General features: G+C 44.9%; 2 protein-coding genes across 4 annotated transcripts in view; one reads left to right on the forward strand and one right to left on the reverse strand.

The window, feature by feature from the left end:
- Positions 1-16,825, forward strand: part of PITRM1 (pitrilysin metallopeptidase 1) — a 31,038-nt gene extending 14,213 nt beyond the window's left edge. Inside the window, exons 13-27 of the mRNA XM_081163516.1 lie at positions 1,801-1,935; positions 2,159-2,297; positions 2,801-2,917; positions 3,707-3,839; positions 5,667-5,787; positions 6,448-6,524; positions 8,038-8,203; positions 8,585-8,685; positions 9,914-10,034; positions 11,527-11,598; positions 12,937-13,049; positions 14,046-14,171; positions 14,994-15,139; positions 15,554-15,656; positions 16,267-16,825. Coding sequence (XP_081019642.1) covers positions 1,801-1,935; positions 2,159-2,297; positions 2,801-2,917; positions 3,707-3,839; positions 5,667-5,787; positions 6,448-6,524; positions 8,038-8,203; positions 8,585-8,685; positions 9,914-10,034; positions 11,527-11,598; positions 12,937-13,049; positions 14,046-14,171; positions 14,994-15,139; positions 15,554-15,656; positions 16,267-16,360 — 1,764 coding nt within the window. The 3' untranslated portion in view covers positions 16,361-16,825. The remainder of the gene's footprint in view (positions 1-1,800; positions 1,936-2,158; positions 2,298-2,800; positions 2,918-3,706; positions 3,840-5,666; positions 5,788-6,447; positions 6,525-8,037; positions 8,204-8,584; positions 8,686-9,913; positions 10,035-11,526; positions 11,599-12,936; positions 13,050-14,045; positions 14,172-14,993; positions 15,140-15,553; positions 15,657-16,266) is intronic.
- Positions 16,826-17,702: 877 nt separating this feature from the next.
- Positions 17,703-26,901, reverse strand: part of PFKP (phosphofructokinase, platelet) — a 64,046-nt gene continuing 54,847 nt past the window's right edge. For all 3 annotated transcript variants that reach the window (XM_081164234.1, XM_081164233.1, XM_081164232.1), the window contains 6 exons: positions 24,845-25,009; positions 23,984-24,045; positions 22,337-22,448; positions 20,760-20,859; positions 19,095-19,200; positions 17,703-18,281 (listed from right to left, as the gene is read on the reverse strand). In XM_081164234.1, coding sequence (XP_081020360.1) covers positions 18,143-18,281; positions 19,095-19,200; positions 20,760-20,859; positions 22,337-22,448; positions 23,984-24,045; positions 24,845-25,009 — 684 coding nt within the window. In that variant the 3' untranslated portion in view covers positions 17,703-18,142. The remainder of the gene's footprint in view (positions 18,282-19,094; positions 19,201-20,759; positions 20,860-22,336; positions 22,449-23,983; positions 24,046-24,844; positions 25,010-26,901) is intronic.

Genomic DNA, 26,901 nt, shown 5'->3' on the forward strand with positions numbered 1-26,901 from the left:
TAATACGTTGGTCATATTCCTGTGTAATGGGGTAGGAAATGGGTTGATCACAAGGTAGAAATGACAGCATTTCGCCAGTTCCAAGTCCAGTTAGCTTTTAAAGTTCACCTTCCTTATTCAGGATAATCACGTCAAGAGTTCCATCTTGCCATTGGTTTTTAAACTAAATCATCTTTTTGTCAGATTTCCCCTGCAGGCATTGGTATTTCTTTGGTTATGTGCAGAGTGGATTTGATTTAAATCAAATTGATTTAAAGCACGATTTAAAGCACGATTTAAATCACAAGTCAGTAAGACTTGATTTAAATCATTTTTCTTACAGAAAGACTCATTCTTGCTGCTATAATCTTAATATTTACAACCAGAGGAAAGTTTCATTTTTGGAATAATAAATTTTCGGAATAGTTTTTACATTTATATCAAAAATTACTGATTTGGTTATACTATTAGAAATACATAGACAGATAATTATGAAATTATTGTTTATATTGGGCAACTTTTCTGCTGTACTTTACTGGAAGGAGAAAAATAATCATTTCCTTAATAACAATTTAAACAATGTATTTAACTAAAGCAATAACATAGCATATGTATCCATGTTTGTTAACTGATGTGGTTAAACTTTTTAAAAAAACACTTAATTTTAGCACACATGAAAAACTTAAAACAAATCCTTATTTCTTGATGAATAGCCTTTTTGGACTATAATGTAACTTAAACAGAAAATACCTTTAGAAAGGTAGCCGTGTTGGTCTGCCATAGTCAAAATAAAAAAATTCCTTCCAGTAGCACCTTAAAGACCAACTAAGTTAGTTCTTGGTATGAGCTTTCGTGTGCATGCATTGTGTGTATCTGAAGAAGTGTGCATGCACACAAAAGCTCATACCAAGAACTAACTTAGTTGGTCTTTAAGGTGCTACTGGAAGGATTTTTTTTATTTTTACCTTTAGAAAGATTTTTCATCCAAAAGCATTTTATTTTGAAAATCTGATTTAAATAAAAAAAATCTGATTTATTTATTTTTTAAAATCAATTTAAATCAAAATAATCCAATTGTATTTTTTTAAAAAAATATCATTGATTTTTATCCACTCTGGTTATGCATTTTTCCTTTTTTTCTATATGTTACATATGTGCATGAAATGGTGTGTGTTTTTGTCTTTTTGTTCTGGAACAGCCTCTCTTAGGGAGCTCTACCGCTTCAGAATAAAGTTTGGATAGCTGCAAGATAGTGATATCTTACATACTTAGACTTGAGCTCAGGACCTTTTTGGAGGGCAGGTCAAGTGGAAAACAGGGGTAGAGAGAACATGTTTGCATGCAAAAGGTCCCAAATTCAACCCATGGCATCTCCAGTTAAACCATTCTGCAGCTGGTGGTGGGAAAAACCTTTCTCTGCCTCTGGAGAGCCAATGCTGCTTAGAGTAGACAGAACTAGGGTAGATGAACAAACCTTCTTTTGCCACGTCAGGCTATGTTCCTGCTCCAAATGACAGAGGCTATCCAAAACCTGAGGCAGAGGTCTTCCAAAACACTCAAGTTCTTTCAACTGGGGATACAGGCGAACGGACCAGTGCATTCAAGTCCTGTGACTGTACTATGGCTCATTCTCCTCATGCAGAGCCTGGTCTGTGGCCTACCTTTCGGGTGTTTGCCTGGCCTGTAAGTTGGGCTCCATAAGCAGAGGCATCTTCAGGTGTAGATGGCAAAATGGCCGCTTCTTCAAGGGTTGCTCTGAGCAGCAGTCCTCCTGCCTTCCATGGCTGGCTTCTAATTCCTCGCCTCTTCTCATCCCTCAAGTATATTGCCTCCTGTTGGAACCACGAAGGAGACCCTGTTGACCTTCTAAAGATCGCCGAGAAAGTGGCTCGGTTCAGGCAGTGCCTTAAGGAGGACCCCCAGTTTCTTCAGAAAAAGATGAAGCAGTACTTTAAGGTAAGGACCCAGTTACAGGGCAGGGGACGACGACTCTGGACTTGCAAAGGTCCATCACGTCCAGCACCCTGTCTCTTGACAGTGGTCGGCCAAGTGTCCTAGGCTGAAGACCACCCCTCTCCTCTCCCATGACGGCCAGGATAGGTCTTAAAATAGCAGGCTGTTCTTTGCGCTGATGGGCACTCCATTTTCTGTTTTCTTCGCCATGGTCCTGGGCAACTAGGGTAACCCCCATAGGCTGACGCTGTCGATGAGTCCAGATGGGGCTTTCTATGAGAAGCAAACCTCGATGGAAGCGGCAAAGCTGAAAGAAAAACTTGAGGCCCTTTCTGAAGAAGAGAAGAAGCTGACATATGAAAAAGGTTTTTCTGCCTGCTTTGACACTCTCACATTTATGTGGATAGAGGGATGGACAGACAGACAGACAGAATGTGAGCTTGAGTTGGTGGTTGATCTCTGCGCACTTCTTTTTCCCCTTTCCCCATTTCTGTATTAAAAGATAACAGAAATTTAAACCACATCTGTTGCGGTTTCCCATTTGAGGTCAACGCGCACTTTGTAAACGGACGTTTATTTTTGTGTTTTTATATTGCGAACCACCCTGTGCCCTCAATGAAGGGCAGTATAAAAGTTTTAAATGAAATAAATAAGTGAGGGGAGATTTGTATCCATTTGTATTCCACTGCCTCTCCAAAATTTGGCAGCAGGGGACTTAACTTTGAAAACCACCAGGAGCTGTTTGGGAAGCAAATTCATTAAATTCCCAGGAGAACCTTGTCAAATCCCTCCTGTTGCCGCTGAACCGGAATCCCTGTTGGATAGTTTTTGTCAGAACCGCTGACCGACGTTCCACTTTTCCTTCTAGGGTTGGAACTGCTTGATCTGCAAAGCAAGCCTCAAGACACATCTTGCCTCCCGGCTCTGAAGGTCTCGGATATTGAGCCTAGGATTGTGTTTACTGAGCTGGAGACGTCACTTACAGGTAAGACGGAGTCGCTCAATGCTGGTGTTCCATTACGGGGAAAAACCCTAGAGCTTGTGAACGTAGTTAGCCTTGTGTTGGAATAGCAGCTCTTTCTCAGAGGTACAGGCTATTGACGCCACTCTGGGTTCCTTCCCAGGTGGAAATGCAGGCTGGTTTCCGTTTAGTATGAGAGGGCTCTGCAACATAATGCTTGGTGGATACAGTAAAATTTATAAATAGCCTAATCACAAAGTCTCTAGACAGTAAAATAATTATCAATAACATACAGATAAAAATACTGCAATTTAAAGTCATGTATACATAACTGATTTTTGCAACCAGATAGACTGGGGTGGGACAGGGAGGTTTTAGCAGCTGTCTTAAAGGATCCTGCGTAATGTTGCACAGTGAGTGCTCCTGTCCAGGGTTGCAGCCAGCCAGTCCATTTTTCTGGGTGCTCCATTCCATTTCCCACGTTTTCCGAGGAAACTGTCTCCTCCTGAGTCAGACCACAAGTCTATCTAGTCCAGTATTTTCAACACTGATTGGTAGCAGCTCTTTGGGGTTTCAGAAAGGAGTTTCTCCCACCTCTTACCTAGAGATGCAAGGGGTTGAATCTGGGACGTGGGCAGCTTGGAATGGGCCTGTGGGTCCTGAGCTTTTATACGAGCTAAGAGAAGGATTTGGGCTTGAATTGTACAGAGCTCTATATTTCTGAAGGAAACCGGGCTTGTTTCTGAAACACTGCTCCCTCCGCTCTCCAAATCTGACACCATATATTGATGAGTTCTTCTCGTTTGTCTGTAGCTGAGGATGTCCCGGTCCAGTACTGTGCTCAGCCCACAAACGGCATGGTGTATTTCAGAGCGGTTTCCAGTCTGAACACTCTTCCGGAGGAGCTCCGGCCTTACATCCCGCTTTTTTGCAACGTCATCACCAAGTAAGAAGGAGCTTTCTATTTGTGCTTTGGGGATTTATTCCAGAGAGAGCCCATGTGGTGCTTCCAGATGTTGGACTGCCAGTTCCCCATCAGTCCTGACCACTGACCGTACTCCCTTGGGCTGATGTGATGCATAGTCCTACAACAGCTTGGTCGGAATAGCTCAGTTGGTAGAGCACAAGACTCTTAATCTCATGGTTGTGAGTTCTGGCCCAAGTTGGGCAAATGATTCCTGCATTGCAGGGGATTGAACTAGATGACCCTCGTGCACCTTTCCAACTGTACAATTCTAAGATTCTGTGAACATCTGCAGGGCACCCCGTGGGCTATCTTTGCAATAAACTTCATTCCAGTTTATTGGAATTCCACTATCTCTTCCCTCTCCCCTCTTTTGGGGTTGATGAGTTAACCTAAATTCAAATTATTTTTTTGCGGGAAGACTATTGGGGTGCATGTTGTGGAAATTGCTCGTTTAATGGTATTACAGTCTATCTTTATAGTGTAATGAGCTTGAACAAAATATGTATATCCTTGGCCAAGAAAGTTATTAATGTCAGCAATGTATAGGCAAAATGAAGATTTCATTTTGGACTTGTTATGGTTTGAAGGAATTCTATAAAAGATTGTTTATTGCGTATGTACATGGTCATCGTGTTGCCTATACATTGCTGACGTTCTCTTTGCAACACAGGGGTTTGTTTGGTTACTTACTACAAGAAAGTTGTTAAGCAGTTCTCCGAGCAATTGTGGGGCAGGCCCTCTGGTACTGGGGCTGGTGACTTGGGGTACAAAGTTTGTGGGAGAAGAAGAGCACAGCTGTGATTTCTGCATTGCAGGAGGTTGGACTAAATGACGGTTTGGGTCTCTTTCAACGCCACCGTTCTGTGATCCTGTAGTTCTAAAGGAAGGTGCCTTGTACCATTTGCGGTGGCTTACCTGCAGCCTTCCAGGTGTAGCCCCTATCAGCTGCAGCTGTCTGCCAGGGGTGATGGAAGCAGCAGTCAAGCCACATCTGGGGGGGGGCAGTGATTTTGCCATCCCTCCCTTACACGGACTGGCAGTGGTCTCTCCCAGCTCTGCCTGGAGATGCCCAGGGATTGAACCTTGGAACCTTTCATTCATTCATTCATTCATTCATTCATTCATTCATATTATTGCATGCTCAAAGTGGCTTGCAACAAAGAAACATCTCAAAACAAAACACCACAGTCTCATAATAACATAGCAAAACAAGAACACAGTAACAATTTCAAAACAACATAGCAAAACCATTTCCTAATAGCAGTGAAGCAGAAACATAATAACATACCAAAAAACTGCATTTCAATACTAAAAATGCAACAAGATTACTTCAACAACATGCAACATCCAGTAACAGAAATAACAACCCTAAAGCTGTTGCTGTCTAGACTTTGTTGCTGAGCTACATTCCTGGGATTGCGCAGAGCTGGGTATAATTTCTTCTTGGCTGCTAAGATTTAGTGTTGCTGCCCCCAAATCTCCTATGCTACTCGTAGAAGCTGCAGGGACCTTCTAAGCTCCAGCAGTCCCTCTTCCTGTTGGCTGCCGTTTGGGGCCAGCAGGTTTTAAGAGGACACCTGGCATGTCCTCCTCTAATGTTGCCATTGGGCCTTTGCCTAAATCTTCAGGTCTTCTATCCCCCAGGCTACTCCTTCCCTGCTCTTTCTACCATCCCTCTTAGGGCTCAGCTTCCAAAACCCTTCTTCCAACATGTGCGAAATAATTGCCAGGAGTGAAGATAATTAAATGATTCAGGCTTTTGCTTGGCCTGCTGTCCACACCCTACGTGCTCTCTCCTTCTTGCAGAATGGGCTGTGGCGCTCTCAGTTACAGAGAACAGGCTCAAGAGATAGATCTGAAAACAGGGGGCCTTTCCGTCTGCCCTCATATCACTGTGGACGACTCCCACTTGGACGTGTATGAGCAGGTAAGTCAGTCTCCAGGTCGGGTGTCACGTGGCCCTGGTGCTCTTTCATGTTGGGGCTGTGTTGGCTAGAGATGCGAGTGCCTCCCTTGCTGCAGATGAGATGCAAACCTAATTAATGACTGGCAGTGTTGCTGAATTGCTTCCTATTTCTAAGGCACCATCCCCACTAAATACCTGTCTGGGAATCACAACTGAGCAGATAGCTGTTATTCTTTAAGTAATTATTTGAGGATCTCTTACTGGCTTGTCTAGGGACGCGGGTGGCGCTGTGGGTAAAACCTCAGCGCCTAGGACTTGCCGATCGCATGGTCGGCGGTTCGAATCCCCCTGCGGGGTGCGCTCCCATCGTTCGGTCCCAGCGCCTGCCAACCTAGCAGTTCGAAAGCACCCCCGGGTGCAAGTAGATAAATAGGGACCGCTTACCAGCGGGAAGGTAAACGGTGTTCCGTGTGCTGCGCTGGCTCGCCAGATGCAGCTTGCCACGCTGGCCACGTGACCCGGAAGTGTCTGCGGACAGCGCTGGCTCCTGGCCTATAGAGTGAGATGAGCGCACAACCCTAGAGTCTGGCAAGACTGGCCCGTACGGGCAGGGGTACCTTTACCTTTACCTTTACTGGCTTGTCTACTGATCTGAGTTTTCTTGTTAAATGTCTCCTTTAGGGTGTGCTCTTTTCTTCTCTCTGCCTGGATCGAAATCTGCCTGCCATGATGCACATCTGGAGTGAAATATTCAACAGGTACTCTTTCTCTCTCTCTTTCTCTTTCTCTCTCTCTCTCTCTCTCTCTCTCTCTCTCTCTCTCTCTGTGTGTGTATTGTTTGCAGTTGTGTGCTTTCCTGCTAAAAGAGCTAAATGGCTTGCTTTTGATACATGTCACAAAGCTTGGAGATACTAGAAAATAGAATAACTTCTCCAAAATGTGGCCATTCATTTCATATCACCCTGAAAATGAAATAAGTGCATAGCTAAATGTGCACAGGATTAAGCATGGGTTTTGTTTATTTGTTTTGTTTGTTTAATAACAAGGTAACTTACTTTTAAAAAAGAAAGAATATAGCTCTGTTAGTAGAGCCTAAGACTCTTAATCTCAGGGTCATGGATTTGAGCCCCACATTGAGCAAAAGGTTCCTAAAGTGCAGGGGGTTGGAGGACCTTTGTGGTCCCTTCCAACTCAATGATTCTCCATGAATATAAGAAGGTTCATTCTACTGAAGCAGACCATTGGTCCATGGGGCAGCCTGTTGTCTCCTGTGACTGGCAGACCTTCTTGTGAGTCTCAGGCTGAAAAGCAGTTTCCCTGAATGCCTGAGATCCTCTCCTTTAACAGACTTAAACTGGAGTTTCTCACATCCAAGGCATGTACTCTGCCAACAAACTATGAGCCCAGTCCACAAGCACTGAAAGATGTCATGCACAACCATCGTTCAGCATGATGTGAACAAACTTGGGTGAACAAATTGCCGCCCCTGTCGGAGGCAGTATCCCCCCCCCCCCCCGATTACCAGTGTCTGGGAATGAGTGCTGTCATGCTCCGTCCCTGTTTGTGTACCTCCCACAGGGCGTTGGTTTGCAAACAGGATGCTGGACTAGATGGGCTGTGGGCCTGATCCAGCAGTGCTCTCCTTGTGTGGGAGTCACATCAGGTGGATGGAGTACTTGAGAAGCTTTCGATTCAAACGTACCTTGCTGGGTTATCTGAGCCCAGAAATAGGCTGCCTTTACAGTGGTACCTCAGGTTACAGTCACTTCAGCTTACAGCTTCCACTAACCCAGAAGTAGTACCTTGGGTTAAGAACTTTGCTTCAGGATGAGAACAGAAATCGTGTGGCGGCTGCGCAGCAGCAGTGGGAAGTCCCATTAGCTAAAGTGGTACCCCAGGTTAAGAACAGTTTCAGGTTAAGAACGGACCTCCAGAATGAAGTTCTTAACCCAAGGTACAACTGTATATCTAATCTAGAAGCCGTGGCTGGTGCAGAACACAGTAGCCAGGCCACTTGAATGCTCAGGAGAAGAAATTGCCCTAAAAACTAAGTAGCTGCTGAGAGCATCTCTGAAAAGCACTCTAGACCTTCCAGCAGAACAACCAGGGCTGGTGGCAATAGCTGGAAGTTTTTTGCCCAACTCTTGGTGATTATACTTGGAAGAAGTTGGTCTTCAGTAATGGCTGCTTCTAAGCCCTTTCAGTGCTTTTCTGCTGTGACTCCCACCCCCCAACTGATGCCTTTCCGCTTCCTCTCTCCACTTTCTGCAGCCCTCACTTTGAAGATGAGGAACACTTCAAGGTTCTAGTCAAGATGACGGCTCAAGAGCTCTCGAATGGGATTCCCGATTCCGGGCACATGTATGCCTCTATTAGAGCCAGCAGAACCCTGACCCCAGCCGGAGAGCTGCAGGAAATGTTTAACGGCATGGAGCAGGTAAGGGGACAGCTGAGAGGAGAAGGCTTCCATCATTCCGGAAGGGGAGAACTGGCTTAGATGAAGGTGTCTGATTTGTCTACCCAGCCCAGTGCTGTGCGCTCTGCCTAACAGCAGCAACTCCACAGAGATTGAAGCAGTCTCTCAAGTAGCCTCTTCTGCACACTGCTGTTTCTGTTCCGACAAGAGTTCTTGCCTGACGTTTCTAGAGAAGCACATTGAAACAAGGGAGCAATTCCCAGCAGCCCTATGTGGGGAAGAAGGCGCCCCAGTTGTTTATAGTCACATATTTTAAGGTCTCAGGTCTGCTTGGTGGGCTTTCTTTGCTTTTGCTTTACTATTCATTCCCTCTCTCCTCCCTGCTGCCCCATTTCCATTCAGGTGAGATTGATGAAGAGGATTGCAGAAATGTCTGACATTAAGCCAGTGCTGCGGAAATTGCCACGCATCAAGAAATACCTCTTAAACAGTGACAACATGCGGTGAGGCTCTGTTAATGTTCACCTGATGCGACCCTAAGCTAGCCCCGGGTGGATTTCTAAGCCCTTTGCTGGTTTCCCCCCATACCTCCTAATGGTGAATCTTGCATGTACACAACTGTGTGAGAGACAGGTATTCTACAGAGCATTCAGTTATCAGGCAGTGAGCATTTAAGAGAGCATTAGTCTGCCTTCTTGAGCATTATCCAGGAATTCAAGCATCCGAAACTCTAGTGCCAAACGAAAGCATTAAATAAGGATTTTTTTGAAAGTAAATTACAGTTTTACATAGTTTGGAAACACTGCTCGTTGGTCTGCAGGAGGGGGGGGGAGTACATGAAATCTGTTGCCGATGCAACCATCAGCAACAAAGGAGAATTATTGATCACCCTCCCTCCATTGACCCGAGAGAACACTGTTATTCTGTGTTTCACTATTTGCTTGTTCATAGTATTTTAAAACTGAACTGCCTTGAGTTCCTTGGCCAGGAAGGCTCTGTATAAATGGAGCTGGCCAATAACATACTACTTCTCAAGACGGCGGCCTTGGGAGTCCACAACTCTTGTCTGCTCAAAGCAAGAATTCTGGTCTCCATCCCTCTTACCAGCAGGGAGAAGAAGGGAGTGTGATTGCTTGGCTTACCACGGTTTGAACACAGCTTCTGATTTTAGGCAGCATCAAGTACATTGACCTAGCTTGGGAAGGCATTGCAATGAGGGGAGTGTCATAATGTAGCAATTAGAGTGTTGGACTGGGACTTGGGCGACCAGGGTTCAAATCCCTGCTTGACCAGTGAAGCTCACTGGGTGACCCTGGGCCAGTCACTGCCCCTAGGATTGACCCTACCTTGCAGGGCAGGGCATAGTGATTAAATGTTGAGAGGAAGAACCATGTACACCACCTTGGAGCGAAAAAGGTGGGCTATAAAGTAAATAAATAATCTCCCAGCTTTGTATCTGGGGAAGTTGCAGCACTGCTGCCAGGACCACCGAAACCTCCCTGCTGAGCCTCTTCAGCTTCAGAGTCGGAGGGAAGCTTGGCTACATACTGCCCTCGCCATGCAGAGCACTCAGAGACCAGAATTAAAGTCCGCCCAGCATTTTTTAAAGCCGGTGATATTTGATGGCTAAACAGAACTCGATTCGGAAAATTGGGGAGGTGTAAAAACAGTTTGTTCCTCACAGACGGTGTGTTTGTGCATGCAACTAGATGCAATTTTATTTCTGCCTAGGTGTTCAGTGAACGCCACCCCTCAGCAGATGCCTCACGCTGCGAAAGCCGTCGAAAGGTTCATAAAGGGCATCGCCCGGAGTAAAAAGGAACGCAAGCCCGTCCGCCCCCATGTGATTGAGGTAAAACAGGATTAGCAGAGAAAGCGTTTGCTTTGCAGGTGACTTTCCAGTTCTCATGCAAGTGAGAGGCAGAATTGGCTACATATCCGGTGCATTTTTCTGTAGCTTGTGGAAATACAAATACTGCAACACGGGCTGTCAAGAGCACCTCCCCCTGCTTTCTCACGTTTCCTTCCTGCTGTGGTTCCTACAAATGTTAGCATGTTTCAAGTACTATTCTTCCATCCCTTCCAGAGGGAGCTGAGGCTAGATGAGAAGGGGCAGTGCCTTTTGGTTCATTGATACTACAGCTGAATTCTACGTGTTGCTGATGGTGTCCAAATTTGATCTGTGCAATAGAATTTGAGGAGTATTGAGAGGGAGAGAAGACATAGACTGCTTCCCTCCAAAGATGCTGTTAGCTCCGTGGAGGGAGATACCCCAACAGTGCTTGTATTTCTCCCCAGTGGGCCAGATAGCTTCTGGGAGTGGGATGGGGATTTAGATCAGGGAAAATGTCCTACAGAGCTCCAATGCAGCAGTTTTTTAAAGCCAGAGGAGGGACGGAAGGCTGGGGGGTGTCACTTGTGATAGCCCATGTCACTTCTGCTTTGGCTGTTCTCATTGCCTAGGTGGGAGCCTGTTTCAGCCTGGGAGCTGCCACATGCCAGAGTTGGGTGTGGGCAGAGCAATGGCCGTGACCCTTTTGTTGTTGTTGTTTAGTCGTTTCGTCGTGTCCGACTCCTCGTGACCCCATGGACCAGAGCACGCCAGGCACTCCTGTCTTCCACTGCCTCCCGCAGTTGGTCAAACTCATGCTGGTAGCTTCGAGAACACTGTCCAACCATCTCATCCTCAGTCGTCCCCTTCTCCTTGTGCCCTCCATCTTTCCCAACATCAGGGTCTTTTACAGGGAGTCTTCTCTTCTCATGAGGTGGCCAAAGTACTGGAGCCTCAGCTTCAGGATCTGTCCTTCCGGTGAACACTCAGGGCTGATTTCCTTGAGAATGGATAGGTTTGATCTTCTTGCAATCCATGGGACTCTCAAGAGTCTCCTCCAGCACCATAATTCAAAAGCATCAAAAGCATTAGCTTTGTGCAATAGGCTGCATTTTCGCCCCAAATCCCGAGTTCCTGTACACACTCATATCCCCATTCTCCATTCATGCATTATTACAGTATAAGTTTGGCAGAAACACTGGGGGCTCAAAGCCGATGCCCTAGAGGGATTCAGCCTGGGGAGAGGGGTTTTTTGGAGAGCCAGATAGAAAGACATGGAGGGCCACATTTGGCCCCTGACCCAGAGGCTTCCCACCCCTGTCCTACATTGTAATCCTCACAGGGTACCCCAACATTAGCACTGCCTGCAGGACATGTTTTGAATGCAACCCTTAGTGTCATCAGCAGCAAAATATTGGACACAGCAGAAAGGATATGCTTGGGGAAGCTGTGCTGGTTACTTGGGAGAAACCAATTGGATCTCTGTTGTTTCAACCAAGTTTTCTCTTTGTAGAAACCTTCAGACCCCAAAACCGATGGCAGTGAGGCGCTTGCTTGCTCCCAGATCACCAGGAAGCTCATTACGGTGAGTCTTAGCTCATTTGCCTTAGGTCGAAGTTGCCAGTATTTGTCACTACTCCCCAAATTGAGCCTTACTGCTCTGAAGATTAATGTGTTCCTTTATGGTCACTTTTTGGGGGAACCTGAAGCCTTAGCAGGAAGCTAAAATCGGGTAGAAGCTTGGGGAAGTAAAATGTTCCCCATCCCCAAAAAACAATTGTGTGCTGGTGGCTCCCAATTCTGCTTCCATGAGTTGGTTCTTCTTTTAGAAATATTTCTCCATAATCAAGATTTCTTAGAGTTGTCTTGTTTTGTTTTGTTTGAGTGCTTTCTTCATTTATGAGAAGAAGAACGGTCAGTGATAAGTGGCTGGCAATCGAGGATGTTGTTTGTCACCTGCACAGGAAAAATGTCTTAGAACAAAAATGGCAATCCTGTGCCCTATTGTTGTTAGTCTCCAACTCCCATCAGCCCCTGTCTGCATAGCCCAGTGGTCAGGGTTGATGGGAGTTGGAGTCTAGCAGATTCTTGGAGCCGTAACTTTTCTGTCCCTACCCAAGAAAGACTTCGTTGTAGACCTCCTTCTATGTAAATTCAACAATGGCAGGTGCATCTAGGGTGCAATTTTTGCCACACAAACTGGTTGGAGGACGACGACTTAGCTATGACCCATCTCTGAATCATTTTTTGCCTCCAGAAAGTTCTTCAAAGTGGCATACAAGATCTTTTTTTAAAAAAAGTTGAATGGAATATAAAAAGTCTGCTCTTGTATTCCAAAGATTGTCTCCTGATTTATCCCCACTTGGGCCTTCATAAAGTTAAATTTCTAAAGCTACTAACGTTGCTGGGCTGTGTCCAGAAATTAGAGGTAACCCAAGCCCTGCCTTCATTGCTTATAAAAGGCAACGCTAGGCTAGGGAGGGAGGGAGAAGAGAGTTAGTTACATGTCAAGTGAAAGTGTATTCTGTTGTATGCCTGGGAAATGCACATCCCCTTTGCAAACTGTGCCCCCTTCAAATGTGGGGCTGTGCTGAGCTGTTCCTTGCCTTTGACAACTACTGCCTTTAAAAAACAATAATAAGGGGCATCAAATTCTTAAAATGCTTTCCCTCTTCTCCCTTGCTGTTGGCTGTTCTGAGCCCTCCAAGCAATCACATTGAGACTCTGCGATCTCATTTTCCTCCTTCCTTCTCTCTCCAAGTAACCAAATGCAGAATTGACTATTAACCTTTCTGGACTCCTTTTGATGCTCTTGAATGGGTAAGAAGAGGCGGTCACCTAAAATTGAGTGCCCGCATTGCTCTCTCTACACACTCTCTGCCAGAGGTGATCTAAATGAAACACAACGTGACTTTTCCTCCAGGATCCCACTTTCCAGCCATGCCAGATGAAGACTCATTTCCTTCTGCCCTTCCCTGTCAATTACGTTGGCGCCTGCGTTCGGACAGTTCCCTTTACAGCCCCGGACCACGCAAGGTAGGATGATGGGAAGTGATGCCAAACAGATTTGGAAACGGTGCGTGAGTTGAATAAAAGAAATCTCCAGTTGCGGCTGTGTTGAGAACTGCATTCAGAAATAACCTACGGTGCTCTTGGGAAGACATTTGCTTTCAAAACACTGGGATGTATTCTGAGTTAGAGGTAGTGCATTTATGTCTGGACTCATAGGCAGGGTGACCCACAGCTCACAAAATCAGGCTTTCTTTCCCCCACTTGCCTGTTCGCTCTGTGTTGCTTCCTTCCTCTCAGCTCAGGAGAGCATCTGTGGGGCACAGGTGGGTTTGGCTCACCAGCTTTGCTTGGGGGTGTGGCTTCAGCAACACTGCTTCCCATGTGTGTCTTCAGGGGGCATTGCTGCCAAGGTAACAGCAGCTGATAAGGGACCACTTCTGAGCTAATGACACCTGTGCTCTCCTGGCACTCATTAGGCGGAGGTGCTGCTTTGGAGCAGCAAGAAGGAACCAGGTAGCTGGCACTGATTCCGCCTATGGGGTCCCCAGTTCACTCTCCCCAAGGGATGTCTAGGACAGGGGTAGCCACTGCTACTATTCCTATCATCCTTACCTGGCCTTGCTAACTGGAGTTGGGAGTCTTAGCAGCAGCTAGAGGGCACCATGATCTAGCAAGTGCATTAAAACTTCCACTTGGAGAAGCACATTCCCTTACACACATAAGTCTTGTGCTTTTAAAAAGGAGAAAAAATGTGGTATGGAAATGTGGAGATCAGAGATCTTGACTTCTGTGGGGAGACAAGTTATGAAATCTTACTGAGTCTGAAATTTTGCCTATTAGGTACATTTGTTCATGCAGACTTATAATAATAATAATGATGATGATGATGGTGAGGAAAAAAAGGAAGGGCCAGGGAGAGAGCATCTTAATCAGAGTTGAAGAGTTGGAAGATTCATCTAGCCTCAACCCCCTGCAATGTAGGAATCTCTTGTTCACTAACGATCTCTCTCTTTTTTTCAGCCTTCGCATCCTCGCCCGTCTAATGACGGCTAAATTTCTACATACGGAAATTAGAGAGAAAGGAGGTGCATATGGAGGTGGTGCGCAACTTGCCAGTAATGGCATATTCAGTTTCTACTCCTATAGGTAACAAGTTGACTGAGTAGAACCACAATGTCTTCCTTTGACTGTTCTTGGTTTTGGGGTTTTGTTTTGTTTTTGTAAACTAGCATTCTCTGCCAAATAAAATGCGTTCAGGAACTGGAATTGTACAAGTCATTGAGTGGTAAAGGGAAAGTAGATTATTGCCATCTGCCCCAGAGCACTCAGATCAGTGCTTTTAAATTGCGAGGAAATCCCATAATGTAAAAAGCACAAACACGTCAGTGGTGGGAAACCTGCGTAATTGCTTTCCACTTTTGCAGTGCTGAACAGAATGCCAGCACTGTGTGGCTCATAAGTGTTGGGATGTACAGAATATATGGATCCGGTCCTGAGGTCAGTGGCAGGGGAAGGCTGTAGCTCAACGCTAGAGCATCTGCTTTGCATGCAGAACGTCCCAGGTTCAATCCCCGGCATCTCCAGGTAGGGATGGGAAAGGCCCCCATTTGAAACCCTGGAGAGTTGCTGCCAGTCCGTGTAGACAATATGGAGCTAGATTGGCCAAAGGTCTATTTCAGTTTGAAGCACATTCCTATGTTCCTATGATTTCAAGCTTTCTAAGTTCAGTGAACCCAACAGATTTATTTGTTGTAAGAACCTGCTCAATACAATGTCATTGGGACAGAAATACCCTTCAGAAGTCAACACTGCTTTTTAACAGCTGGGTTTTCATCTATCTGTGATCACAGTGTGAGGCAAAGCTAGAAAAAGCAACCACTTGAACAAGGGCAAGTCGCTTTGTGGTGTCATTTCTCTGTAAAAAAACCTGGCTGTATAAACTTACCTGTGCCTTCCATGCATTTTTAGGGATCCAAATTCAATGGGTACCTTGTCTACTTTTGAAAAGGCCGGCGAATGGGCCAAGGCAGGAAAATTCACGCAGCAAGACATTGACGAAGCCAAGCTTGCCATGTTTGCATCTGTGGATGCCCCCCAAGCACCATCGGATAAAGGTATGTTGACTTCTCAGCTTGGGATTGAGCCAAATGAGTAGAGCGAATAGCCTTTCCTGGATCAAAATAGCCATCAGTCTGAAAGCCAAAATATGATTTTGCACATATTTTAGTTATCTTTGATGCTTTTGAGTGGGGGCGGGGGGGGGGGGGCGGACCCAGTTTCATATGTCTAAATTGCAGCCAAAAAGAGTTTGACATTATCAGGCATTTCCAACATGGGGAAATTATCTAAAATTTGTTGCATAATTCTTGGCTACATATGCCATTCCAGAAGAATTGAGTGATCTCAGTGTGTTATGAAACAGATCTGTCTAAAAGTAGGAGCTGCAGGATTGAGGTGTGGTTTGCCACCTGCTGCTTTCACTCTTAAGAATCAAGTTAGTTTTCTTAACGTTTGTGAATTCTTTGTAGGGATGAATACCTTTTTGTACGGGATCTCCGATGAGATGAAGCAGAGGCACAGAGAGCATCTTTTCGCAGTCTCCAAAGATAACCTCATAGAAGCAGCCAACAAGTGAGTTTGTGTGCCTGACCGGGAAGTGTGAGAATTCTCAGATAGCTTTCCAAAACCCAAAAGGGGAGTGGGGGGAACTGATGTTTGCCACACAGCCCTTTAATTTTCAGGATTGTGGGTTTCCTGTGGCATGGGGCTATTGAATGGGATAGTGGGACAAAACAATTGGATGTGTAAAACTTACACAGAACCTAGATTTGTGAATCAAATCTAGCTAGTTGGATGGCAGTATGCTAAGGTGTCATTGGGACTGTGGTGAAGCCCTCGAATAACTCATAAGCAAGCCAAGCATGAATTGCAGACTGAGCAATGCGTACATACAAATATGCTCTACCTCTCCATCTTGAACAACCTTCCAGCATCAAGTGAAAGGAGCTCCAGAGACTTTGATGCTGTCTAAAATCAAAACGTTTTTCAGAATGACATGTGCTGTTCAGTTTCTGAATTGCCCTTTATCAATAACGATCCCAGTACAGTTTAAAACGAAAGCATCACTTTTGCCCATTGAATCCTGAGAATTGGAGACTCCTAATATTCCCTACACTTATATGCTGAACAGACAATTGCAAATGAACAGTAGACTAATGGTGCATGCTTTGTTGACTTTCAGATATCTTGCCGCTGGGAAGAGAACAAAAGGACTGGCTATTCTTGGCCCAGAAAACCCACACACTGCCAAAGACCCTTCGTGGGTTATACGATGATATTTGCTGCCGGCTCAGATTAGATGCAATCGTGTGTGACAGATACCAAAATAACTTGGGGTCCTCCTCTATAGCAGTGCTGTCAGCACTACATTTGTGTCATCTTAAAGAGCTTGACTCCACAGTGGTGCTTACTTCTCAAGCAGGATTTTGCTCTCTGTCAGTCTTTCACTATTTGCCAAGCTGAAGCTCTGGATTATGGTCCCGAACTAGCTCAATAACTGTGACTAATTTCCCAACGGAACTACTGTTGGTTCTGCCTAGCTGATCATGATTACGTTTAACTAGATGGTACCTAGCACTTTGTAGAAGCACAAAATTAAGTTTTCTGTTTTCTTTAAATCATGTCTAATAGAGTTAGGGTTTCCTCTTTTTTTTAAGATTACTGTCATTGACCATCTTCAGTACTCTTATTTGAATATTGTGTGTCTCAACCTTGTGCCATTAAATATTTCCAGCCTCTGATGAGTTGTTTTGCTTAGCATCTTGTCATGGGACTTCTTATTCCCGCATCAGGTAGCTTATCTTTAGAGACAACACAGCAGAAGGCAAGTCTATGCCAGCCCTGTTTTGTTTAGTGATGGGGTTGGTGAGAGGTTACTCCTTTCTTCCCTGGTGTTTTAGGTAGTAAAGGATGTACTGGCAGAAGCACTCATGTCAACACTGGGAATTTTAAATACAGGGTTGCTCCTACCATCTTAATATATATGCAACTCAAGCAGGTGGTGATTTTACGCATGAGGATGCATTCCAGCTGTCTTATTACTTGGCCCCAGCCTACTTGGGTACCATGTGGCTGCTCTGCTAACTCCACCCCTGATTGAGGGTTCTAAGCATGGGGAGAAGTCACTTGTCTTCCAGAGCAGATCTAACAAGCTATCTTTACATCTGCTTTGGAATCCAAGCCACTGCAGGGGTTGTGGGAAACATTAGTTTCGAAGCTGGGGTCTCTCTTTGCAATTACAGCAGAGAAAAAGCATAATCTTGCATTTGCTAAATTGCTACTTTTAGTCTTGCTGCTTAGATACCTAAGCAGTTGGACTGAAGTTGGTTGCACTACATAAACAACTTGCTACACAAGCAAGAAATTGCCTTGTATTTGTAGGCCTTGAAATCCAATCCTTTTTTCCTTTTAAGAGCACGTTCAGCTAGTGCAGGTTAGCCAACGTGGCACCTTCCAGATGTTGCCACACTACAGCTCCTATCACCTCTGACCATTGGTCACATTAGCTCGGGCTGGTAAAGTTGTACCAATAACATGGGCTAGCCCTGAGATGCTCTAGCCAGTGGGTAGGATGAAGCAAGCTCGTCCCAGGTTGTACAGAACAAATGACTCCAGAGCTTACTTTTAATATAGTATTTTATTCTGTTGGGGGACATATATAAGTTTCCTTTTTAGTTTGACACAAAACTAAGCCTCTGTAACATACTCTTTAAGTGTAAACACTATCTGGTAAAAGTGCAAGAGATGAATAGCATCACACGGAGTGCATAGAACCATTTTTGCACAGGTTATTGGTAAGGAACACATTGGTAAGTTGGGTTTTTGTTGTTGTTAAGTTAGGCTCTAGGGTGTTTTGTGTGGTGTCTTTTTAAGAAGCCTAAGACAATACCAGGTAGAGAGTGTCTGTGATGGTGGCTTTTTGTTTTTCCACATAAAGTGCTGGTACAATAACTTAGATGTTACAAAACAAAGCTGCAACAAGTATTCTAAAGCATCGTTGACACACAATGGAGAGCTATTGCAACCTTTTAACAGTAGGACACCTTGGACCCGTCGGCTCAAGCTTCTGCCTGTTTTGGTCTGAGCACATGCTCCAACTGGCCCGAATCCGACACATCGTAGCTGGTCTTGTATTTGGCCAGAATTTTCATCAGAGGCCGTAACTTCAGCCACCACTGTTCGCGGGGAATTCGGTGCCTGTTTAGCAAGAAAGAGGGGAAATGTTTTTAGAACTCATTTAAGCTTATAGGCAGGCTTTAAGAACACCAACTGAGGATGCTGATCAACTTGAAACAAGACACAGGAACTTTGCAATAGGGTCTTGTCACTCTGCTCATATAAATAGATGGTTTATATGGAGAGTTAGTGCTAGTGACATGCTGTCATGTCAACTTGTGCCCAGCAGATAAAGTAGCTGCCTATTTGCACAAGCGATGCAATAGGACAGCCATTAGATCATGGAAACACACTCCCTTCCTCCATTAAAACAAGGATTCTAATTTGCTGGTTTTAAACGGCTCAGGCTGAGGTCTTTACAGATGCCACTAAATAATACCGCAGAAGCAAAATGTTACATGCAAAGTTTATGCTCTTCCGCTGGGGCATGTTGCTTCTCTTAAAATCCAAGCTTCAGACTTGGCACCTAGCTTGGCTGGGCAAAAGGCCCAGTAGAGATGATGCAGGGATTAAGAGAATTTTGAAAAATTCAGCAGCTGCCATGCTACCCAATAGCTGGGCACCACCCACAACAGCAACAGTACATTGGAAGCATTTGCTATTAAAAGATTAAAAAGGGGGTGAAAGAAGATGGTGTCTGGTTCAGCGCTGCCAGGTCCTTGTAAAAGAGAAATTCTCCTTTCAATAATCCCCGGAGTTTTTTTTTGGGGGGGGGGAGGCACTTCAAGTCTGAAGTTGAACTAGAGTCTACCGTTTGTCCCCAAAGAGATACCAATTCTTAATGCTAATCTTCGTGTGGACACCGGTGTTTTTCCCCGCACTGTCTTTACTTACACAAAGTCTGTTTCATCCTTCAGTTGAACCACAGGCTGGAAAATAAGGTTCCTCCGCCGCATTCCCAGGAGGCAAACACTGTCCTCAGTGTTGGCAAATACCCTTCCTTTGAAAAAAAAGCCATACATTTTCTTGTTTTAGCTATACAAAGAGTAACATATGGAAATAGTGTACAGGGGGGAATGAAATGTTAAAGAATTCCACATAGGGTTTTTAATTGAATTTGGTTAACTGAAATATTACAGTGAAGAACAACAAATAGGGACTGAAACTGTTAGAGGGCATGGTTTTCAAATTGGTAATTAGAGTGAAAGAGAAGGGATGAATAACTGGTGTTGTCACTGGCCATTGTTAATTTTTGTTAGAAATTGTTCATCATTACAGTAGGAACTGTTCCTCAAACCTGATAAAATTGCAAAAGAATGAAGTGTGTTACCTTCATCTGTGATCCGTGCAGCAACCAAGAAAACAAAACAAGAAAGGAAGAATATATGTAACTCACGCGGTGCATTCCTATGTTTTTACAAATTATTGTCAGGAACTTTTAAGTCTTGGGGGGTTGGGGTTGGAATTCTGATATTACTCACACATATTAGCACAGTTTGAGGAGTCGGTCATAATCAAAAAAAGTAGAGCTGGGATAGCCAACATGGTGCCTTTCAGATGTTTTGAATTATAATGCCCATCAGTTTAAGCAGCCAGAAATGATGGAAGCTGTAGTCTAAAACACTGGACAGCACCAAGGTGACTACCCTGAAGTAAAATATCAATCAACATGACCAAATCATGGCAAGATTTGGTAATTTGCCTAATATTCTAAGAAATCTGAAGCCTTATCCTACGCAGGTTTACTCAAACAATGTACCATTAGAATTTGGTGGATCTTACCCCCTGAGTAAGCTTGTCTAGACTTAGTTTTGCTCAGAAAATTAGAAGTCAGTTAAGTGAAAGGATTAGTTCTGTTGCAACCACTTGAACGTGGCTTGATATATAGAATACCATGAGGTATACCTAACATGCATGGATACTTTAGCCCCTGTAAATAAAGAATTGTGGATTAAGTTTTCTGAATTATCAGCCTCAAATATTCTTGAGAATGCAAACAACCTTGTTCCTAAACATGCCTTTTCAAAAGAAGAAAGGGAGCTGGCCTACTTGGTTAAGAAATATTAACAGCCGCTTGTAAATGTTTGCTATATTACATTTTAATATATTTATACTGTCTTTCTACCCTGCAGTGGGCCTGCAAAGCAGTTTACAAGCAGTATAAACTATGAAATCTTTTTGAAGTCAAGAAAAAAAATGTAAGCAAGCAGGATTAGATACTTTCCCCTGTAAAACTACATCAAAACACAGCCTGCTTTTGAAAGGCCAACAGTGATTCAAGACTCTAGTCTTCAAACTGGAAGAGCACTGTACAAATGAGGTGCCATTACTGGAAATAGACAATTCACTGGTCCCTGGCTTCAATATTTCCAGCGAGCTAAGGAAAAATAAAACAGGGCAGCTAAGCCTTTTTTCATAGATGTGATAAAATACGAGAGAAGAAACAGCTGTGCCTCACAGACTCAGTATCACATGTTTGGCACTTTCCTATTGATGTTAGCAGCTGACACATTAAACTAATCAATTTTTATTTTTTTAATGCCATCAGCATTTCCTTACCTCTTCGATAGCATTCTTTGAGTTTCTTGGAGAGCCAAAGTACAGCTTTCGCTGAAATTTTTGTCCCAAAGTTTCTGTCAAATGGTGAAGGAGCGCCACCCTGTGAAATTCAACACGTACGTTAACAGTGAGTTGAAGTTTTAGGACTCTGTTCAGAGTTACAAAACAATTAGGAGACTTCCTGCCTCACACTTAGGCGGAAATTGAGGCATGGCCCATAGTCATGGACAGCACCTAGGGATCCAGGTTGCAAGATTACCTGCGCCTGCAGTGAACTTGGTCTCCACTGAACAAAGGCAGCATTATAAACAAATGACTGCTTCTACATACAGTTCTTTGTGCAGCATCAGATAGTTATAATTTAAGTTGTACTGACATACAGAGCTGCGAGACCTCAATTCAATGGCTGTGGTCCCAGTGCTAATATCTTCATGCCTCGGTGTTACCAATGAATTAGTATCAAAACTAGTTAAACGCTATTAAACTTAGAAGTAGAGAATTGTAGAGTTGGAAGGGACCACAAAGGTCAATTCAGTCCAACCCCCTTGCAAGGCAGGCAACTTGCACCCACCATGGGGCTCGAACCAATGACTCTGAGATTAAGAGTCTCCTGCTCTGTCAATGGAGCTATTTGCCAATCAGCATCTTAAAAAGCAGAGACATCACCTTGCCAACAAAGGTCCGTATAGTTAAAGCTACGGTTTTCCCAGTAGTGATGTATGGAAGTGAGAGCTGGACCATAAAGAAGGCTGATCGCCGAAGAAATGATGCTTTTGAATTATGGTGCTGGAGGAGACTCTTAAGCAGTAGCGTAGTGTGGGTTGTCAGCGCCCGGGGCAAGGCAAGTAATTTGCGCCCCCTAACCCATGGATTTGCGCCCCCTAACTTGTGGATTTGTGCCCCCTAACCCTAACCCCCAGATGTTGTGCCCGGTGCGGCCAGCCCCCCCTGCACCCCCCACGCTACGCCACTGCTCTTAAGAGTCCCATGGACTGCAAGAAGATCAAACCTATCCATTCTTAAGGAAATCAGCCCTGAGCGCTCACTGGATGGACAGATCCTGAAGCTCATGGGAAGAGAAGACTCCCTGGAAAAGACCCTGGTGTTGGGAAAGATGGAGGGCACAAGGAGAAGAGGGCGACAGAGGATGAGATGGTTGGACAGTGTTCTCGAAGCTACCAGCATGAGTTTGACCAAACTGCGGGAGGCAGTGGAAGACAGGAGTGTCTGGCGTGCTCTGGTCCAGGGGGTCACGAAGAGTCGGATATGACTAAATGACTAAACAACAACAACTCTGCCAATGGAGCTATTTGTTATGTAATACTATCTGCAACACTGAAGTAGGCAAAAAGGCCCCTTTCAAGCTATGTAGATGTATGTGCATCTATGGCAGATTTTGTCCGAGGTGATGGATGCAGAAATTAAGTACTGGAAGCCATGTGCCCTGCAGCATTTGTCCTGGGAGGTTTCCAGTCCAGGAGGAAACATGAAACCAGCTCCTGCACTCACAACTGCAGCACTAGAATAACATTTTAAGCCTCCTGCTTCATCCTGGAGAATCTGTAAGGTATGCCTACCTGCTGCATGTGACCCAAGACGTTCTTTCTGCAGTCAAAGACTCCTTTCCCTTCTTCAGAATAGAGCTGGTAAATGAAGTCTGTTGTGTAATTCTCGCTACTATTTTCATTCCTGTACAACACAAGCATAAGTGTGGTTGGCTTATATTTATTGAGTTACATGTATATCCTGCCTTTCTTTCGTTATGGAACCCAAGTCTTCCATCCTGGCATGGACCAGACCCAAACATCCTGAGCTTTTTTTAAAAGAACAAAACCAAGCAAAACAAAATTCAGAGGGAATTTCATGCCCCTAAACTTGACTCTCAAACAAGTAACAATAATAGTGGTGCAAATACGACTGAAGGGAATTGTCAGTACAAATCCCTACAGCTTATCGCCTTCAAAATTAAAAAATTTAAAAAAAGCTGTCCAGCTGCAATGTGGGGACAGGGAGAGAGACAATGACTGAGCATATGTAACTGTCCTTTAATGAGGCACAGTGTTGGCGTATGGCAATGACACCTGAGCTGGCTTGGTTCTAATTGTAGTCCCAGTCTGGCCTTTTCTTAGTTTGTGTAGCTGCTGGAAGCTGCCTGCCATTCCAGAAGTTTCTTGTTATGTCCTGGAGTGAAATCTCAAATGGCAAGGACTTTGCCACTGCCCATGGTGAGCTATTGCACTGCCACTGCCAACCACCACAAGCTCACCAGGGTATGGGGGTGGGTGAACTGACTTGGTAGCCAACATAACTTTTCAAAGGTGCCCCTTTTGGAAGTGGAGCTGGCTCTGTCTATACTAGGCTAAACTCTCTCTCTCTCTCTCTCTCTCTCTCTCTCTATATATATATATATATATAGATTTTTTTTTGTTTGCAAAAGTATGTGCAATGTCTCTTTTTTCAAGCTACATTTTCTACAGGTCAGTTTCATTTGTTGAGACATTACTGTTACATTGGGAAGAAAAGGGGGGAAGAGGTAGAGGGGCCATGGTGGGTAGGGGTGGGGTCAGGTGGTAATGTTTCTGTTTTACTTAATCTATGTGTAGGGTTTTGTGTCAGTGTCCTTTGTGCAGGTTCTCTTTACTATTTGCTTGTGTTTCTTTGGTGGTGGGAGAAATTGGGGTTGGCTTAGGGTGCGGTTACTTGTTTGTGATTTGCTGTGGTGATCTTTGTTTTCATGTGTGTGGGGGGGTGTTTTTTAATCAGGTTAGCCATATTGATTCGTATGCTGTTGGTGGATTCTTGTTGTTGTCTTGTTGGGCTGTGTATGTGATAAAAGGGAGCCATACTGGGGTGAAGGCATCTTCTTCCATTTGTCTCCGTGTCAGTTTTAGTTTATTGGTTAATTTTTCTAGTAAGGCTGTTTCCCATACTATTTGGTACCATTGGTCCATGCTTACTCCTATACTAGGTTAGACTACTGGTCCAACTATTCCAGTCTGGTCTCCTATAACTGGCAAGAGCTCTCCCAAGAGTTCAGGCAGAGGTCTCTGCTGTTCCTTTCATCAGAGATCCTGCACTCTGGGATTGAACCTGCACTCTGTCAGTGAACTACAGCACTTTCCAGTGGTGACATTTGCCATTCTTCTCCTCTCCCCATCCAAAGTACCATCCCAACAACAAATTAACTTCCTTTTACAGTGCACTTTAGTGAGCAGTCAGCTTACCTCAGCACCAAACCACGCTGAATGCTGGTTTTCATCTTTTCAGTCAAATGTTCCACGTTGGCCTAAAAAGAATGCATCATTTATGACTGTGAGTCAAGTGATGTAAATTTGCCCACTGCTAACCTTTGCTTTGTACACATCCTTAAGGTGGCCTGCCAAACAGAAATCCCATTACTTTATGTCACCCCTAATGCAACTCTAGTCAAGAGAGAAGAGTTCTCACGTGCAGCGTTGAGCCATTAGCCAGTGAAAAATCTGTTGATATACCCAGTGGCGTAGCGTGGGGGGTGCCAGGGGTGCCGACCGCACCGGGCGCAACATCTGGGGGGGCGCGAGTCCAGAGGGAAGGGACAAGTTCCTTCCTCCGCCGGGCTCCCCGCCGCCGCTGCCAGCCTTGCGCCCTAGCGCGCGCGCCCCCCGCCGTCGCTGTGGCTGCGCTCCGCTCACTGCTCGCAGGAGGAGCAGCCGCTGCAGCAGTGCCGACGCCGCCACCGACGCCTGGCCGGGCACGGGCAGCCTCTGCACCCTGCCGCCGCCGCCATCCCCTCGGCCCAGCCACAGGCGGCGGCTGCTTCTGCCTCCATCCTCCTCCGGGCAAGCAGCGTTGTTTGCGCGGCAGCGCCAGCGGCAACTCGCAGGTTAGGGGTTGGGGGGGCGCAAATGACTTGCCTTGCCCCAGGTTAGGGGGCGCAAATTGTTTGCGTTGCCCCAGGTGCTGACAACTCACGCTACGCCGCTGGATATACCTGCTCCACAGACATTGAATTTACATATTATTACTTACTGAGTTCAGTTCACATTCTGCCTTTTCTCCCAGTGGAGCCCGAGGTAGTCAATAGGTAAGATATAGGATCTGCATACCTGGAGCTCTCGAATATCAAATTTCTCTTCAAAGATGTACGCAGCATCAGCTCCTGCAGCGAGGGCACCCATATTTGCCAAGTAGCCGCAATAGCCGCCCATAGTTTCAATGATGAACACACGTCGCTTTGTCCCACTTGCCGACAGTTTGATTCGGTCGCATGTCTAGCAAAGAATGGTCTGTTAGTGACTTTCAAACCAAAGTGCTCACCACCCTTTAAGGATGATATTTTAGTATCATTCAGACCACAACTGCTTTGTTTTTATCATGCACCATGAGAACTAAAAATAATTAGTTCAAAAACATTTCTCTGAGATTTCTACAAGTCATCTGCAATGCTTCACCCAATATTAGGTGAAACTTGGCATAAAAAAACCAGTAGGTTTTTTTCAGAAAATCTTACAAATGCCGTTTTTCTGGAGCAAAAATCCATGACTCCTCTTGATTCTTAGCTTTCAACATAAGCTATGACTGAGATCAAGTCTTTTCCCTCTAATGACACAGGCTTGAGCTGCAATCCTAACCCCACATTCTTGGAAGTAAGTCCCACTGACTTTAACAGGACTTACTTCTGAGTAAGCATGGCTAACATTGTGCTGCCAGATCCAAAGTTGCTCTTCAGTACATATAAGAGAGACGACCATTTCCAACTGCTCTCCCCTTCATCTGCAGCCCCCTCCCCAAAATACAATATATCCCCCAACCTTCCAGATCTGATTTTGGGGGTAAATGTAGGAAAGGAAAGCAGGAAAGGCCCATTCTAGAAACACTGTTCCGTTCATGGAAATAAAGTGTATATAACTTGCAAGGAAACAGACATTATATACTTTATAATATATGGATCCAGATAGAACTGTTACTTACACTTTACTACCTTCTAAAGCAATCAGTTGGGTAACTTAATAGCCTGACATGTGATATATATTGTCATAATATTAACTAACAGTTTCTTCAACTGCCTGTTTCATAGGACCATGTGTCTTGGGCAGGGAAGGGAGAGAATTGAAGGTGGTACATCTAGCATACCCAGTCCTCTGAAAGCTTCTTGCAGCAGGGTGGAAATGCTCTTGGGCACCTCCCTACTTTTTATGTTTCAAGAACAAAACATTTCCCTCCAAGTAAATAAAAGAGACTGAGCTACACCAGCTTCAGGGCTGGCGTGAAAGAGTTGGAGCAGTGGCAAAGTGTTGGGTCCTTCAGATCCAACCGCCCTGAGACTTCTGGGCATGGGGCAGTACAGTGATATCTTGGTTTACAACCATAATCCGTTCTGGAGGTTCGGTTGTAAACCAAAACAGGTTGTAACCCAAGGCACGCTTTCGCCAATGGGGCCTTCCCAAAAAAATGGGTTGCAATCCAAAAAAATGGGTTGCAATCCAAAAAAATGGGTTGTAATCCCAAAAAAGGGACACACATTTCAGGGTTTGATGTGGTTGCAATCCAAAACGGTTGCAAACCAAGGTACCACTGTATATAAATTCAATAAATCATCATCATCATCATCATCATCATCATCATCATCATCATCATCCAGCCTTCCTCTGATCAACCTCAGCACACATATCCTTCTCACCCCTATCACCATCTGGAGCTGTGACACTGCAGGCAATGGGAATCCAACATCAGAACTGCCCTCTATGAAGACAGAGTTTTCTCTTCTACCTGGAGAAGATCTCATGGTTTTGATTGTCCCTAGAATGCAACCCCCCCCCCCAACCTGGCACCACAGGGCCCACTTATTTAGAACATCAAAAGCACCTGTCTTTGTGCCGGCTCATCTTTCCTCTTCCATAAGGAGGGAGTTTGATGTGCAGCTGGCAGCCCTGGCCTCTAGGATCAGTGCTCTTCAACCTTGTAACTCACCCACATCTGGAAACCCAACTCCCATCATCTTTGGCCTGTGGATGATGGGAGCTGTGATCCATCAAAGGTTAAAGAACACTGCTTTCAGCTGTAGGAGACTGTGCCTTTCTAACATCTCTGTTTTGATCTTATAACACTCTTCTGAATTCCTGGAGGATAGCAACCACAAAGGAAGTATCTTTAATAATAATAG

This window comes from Podarcis bocagei, assembly GCF_964188305.1.
Source record: "Podarcis bocagei genome assembly, chromosome: 12".
NCBI lineage: Eukaryota > Metazoa > Chordata > Lepidosauria > Squamata > Lacertidae > Podarcis > Podarcis bocagei.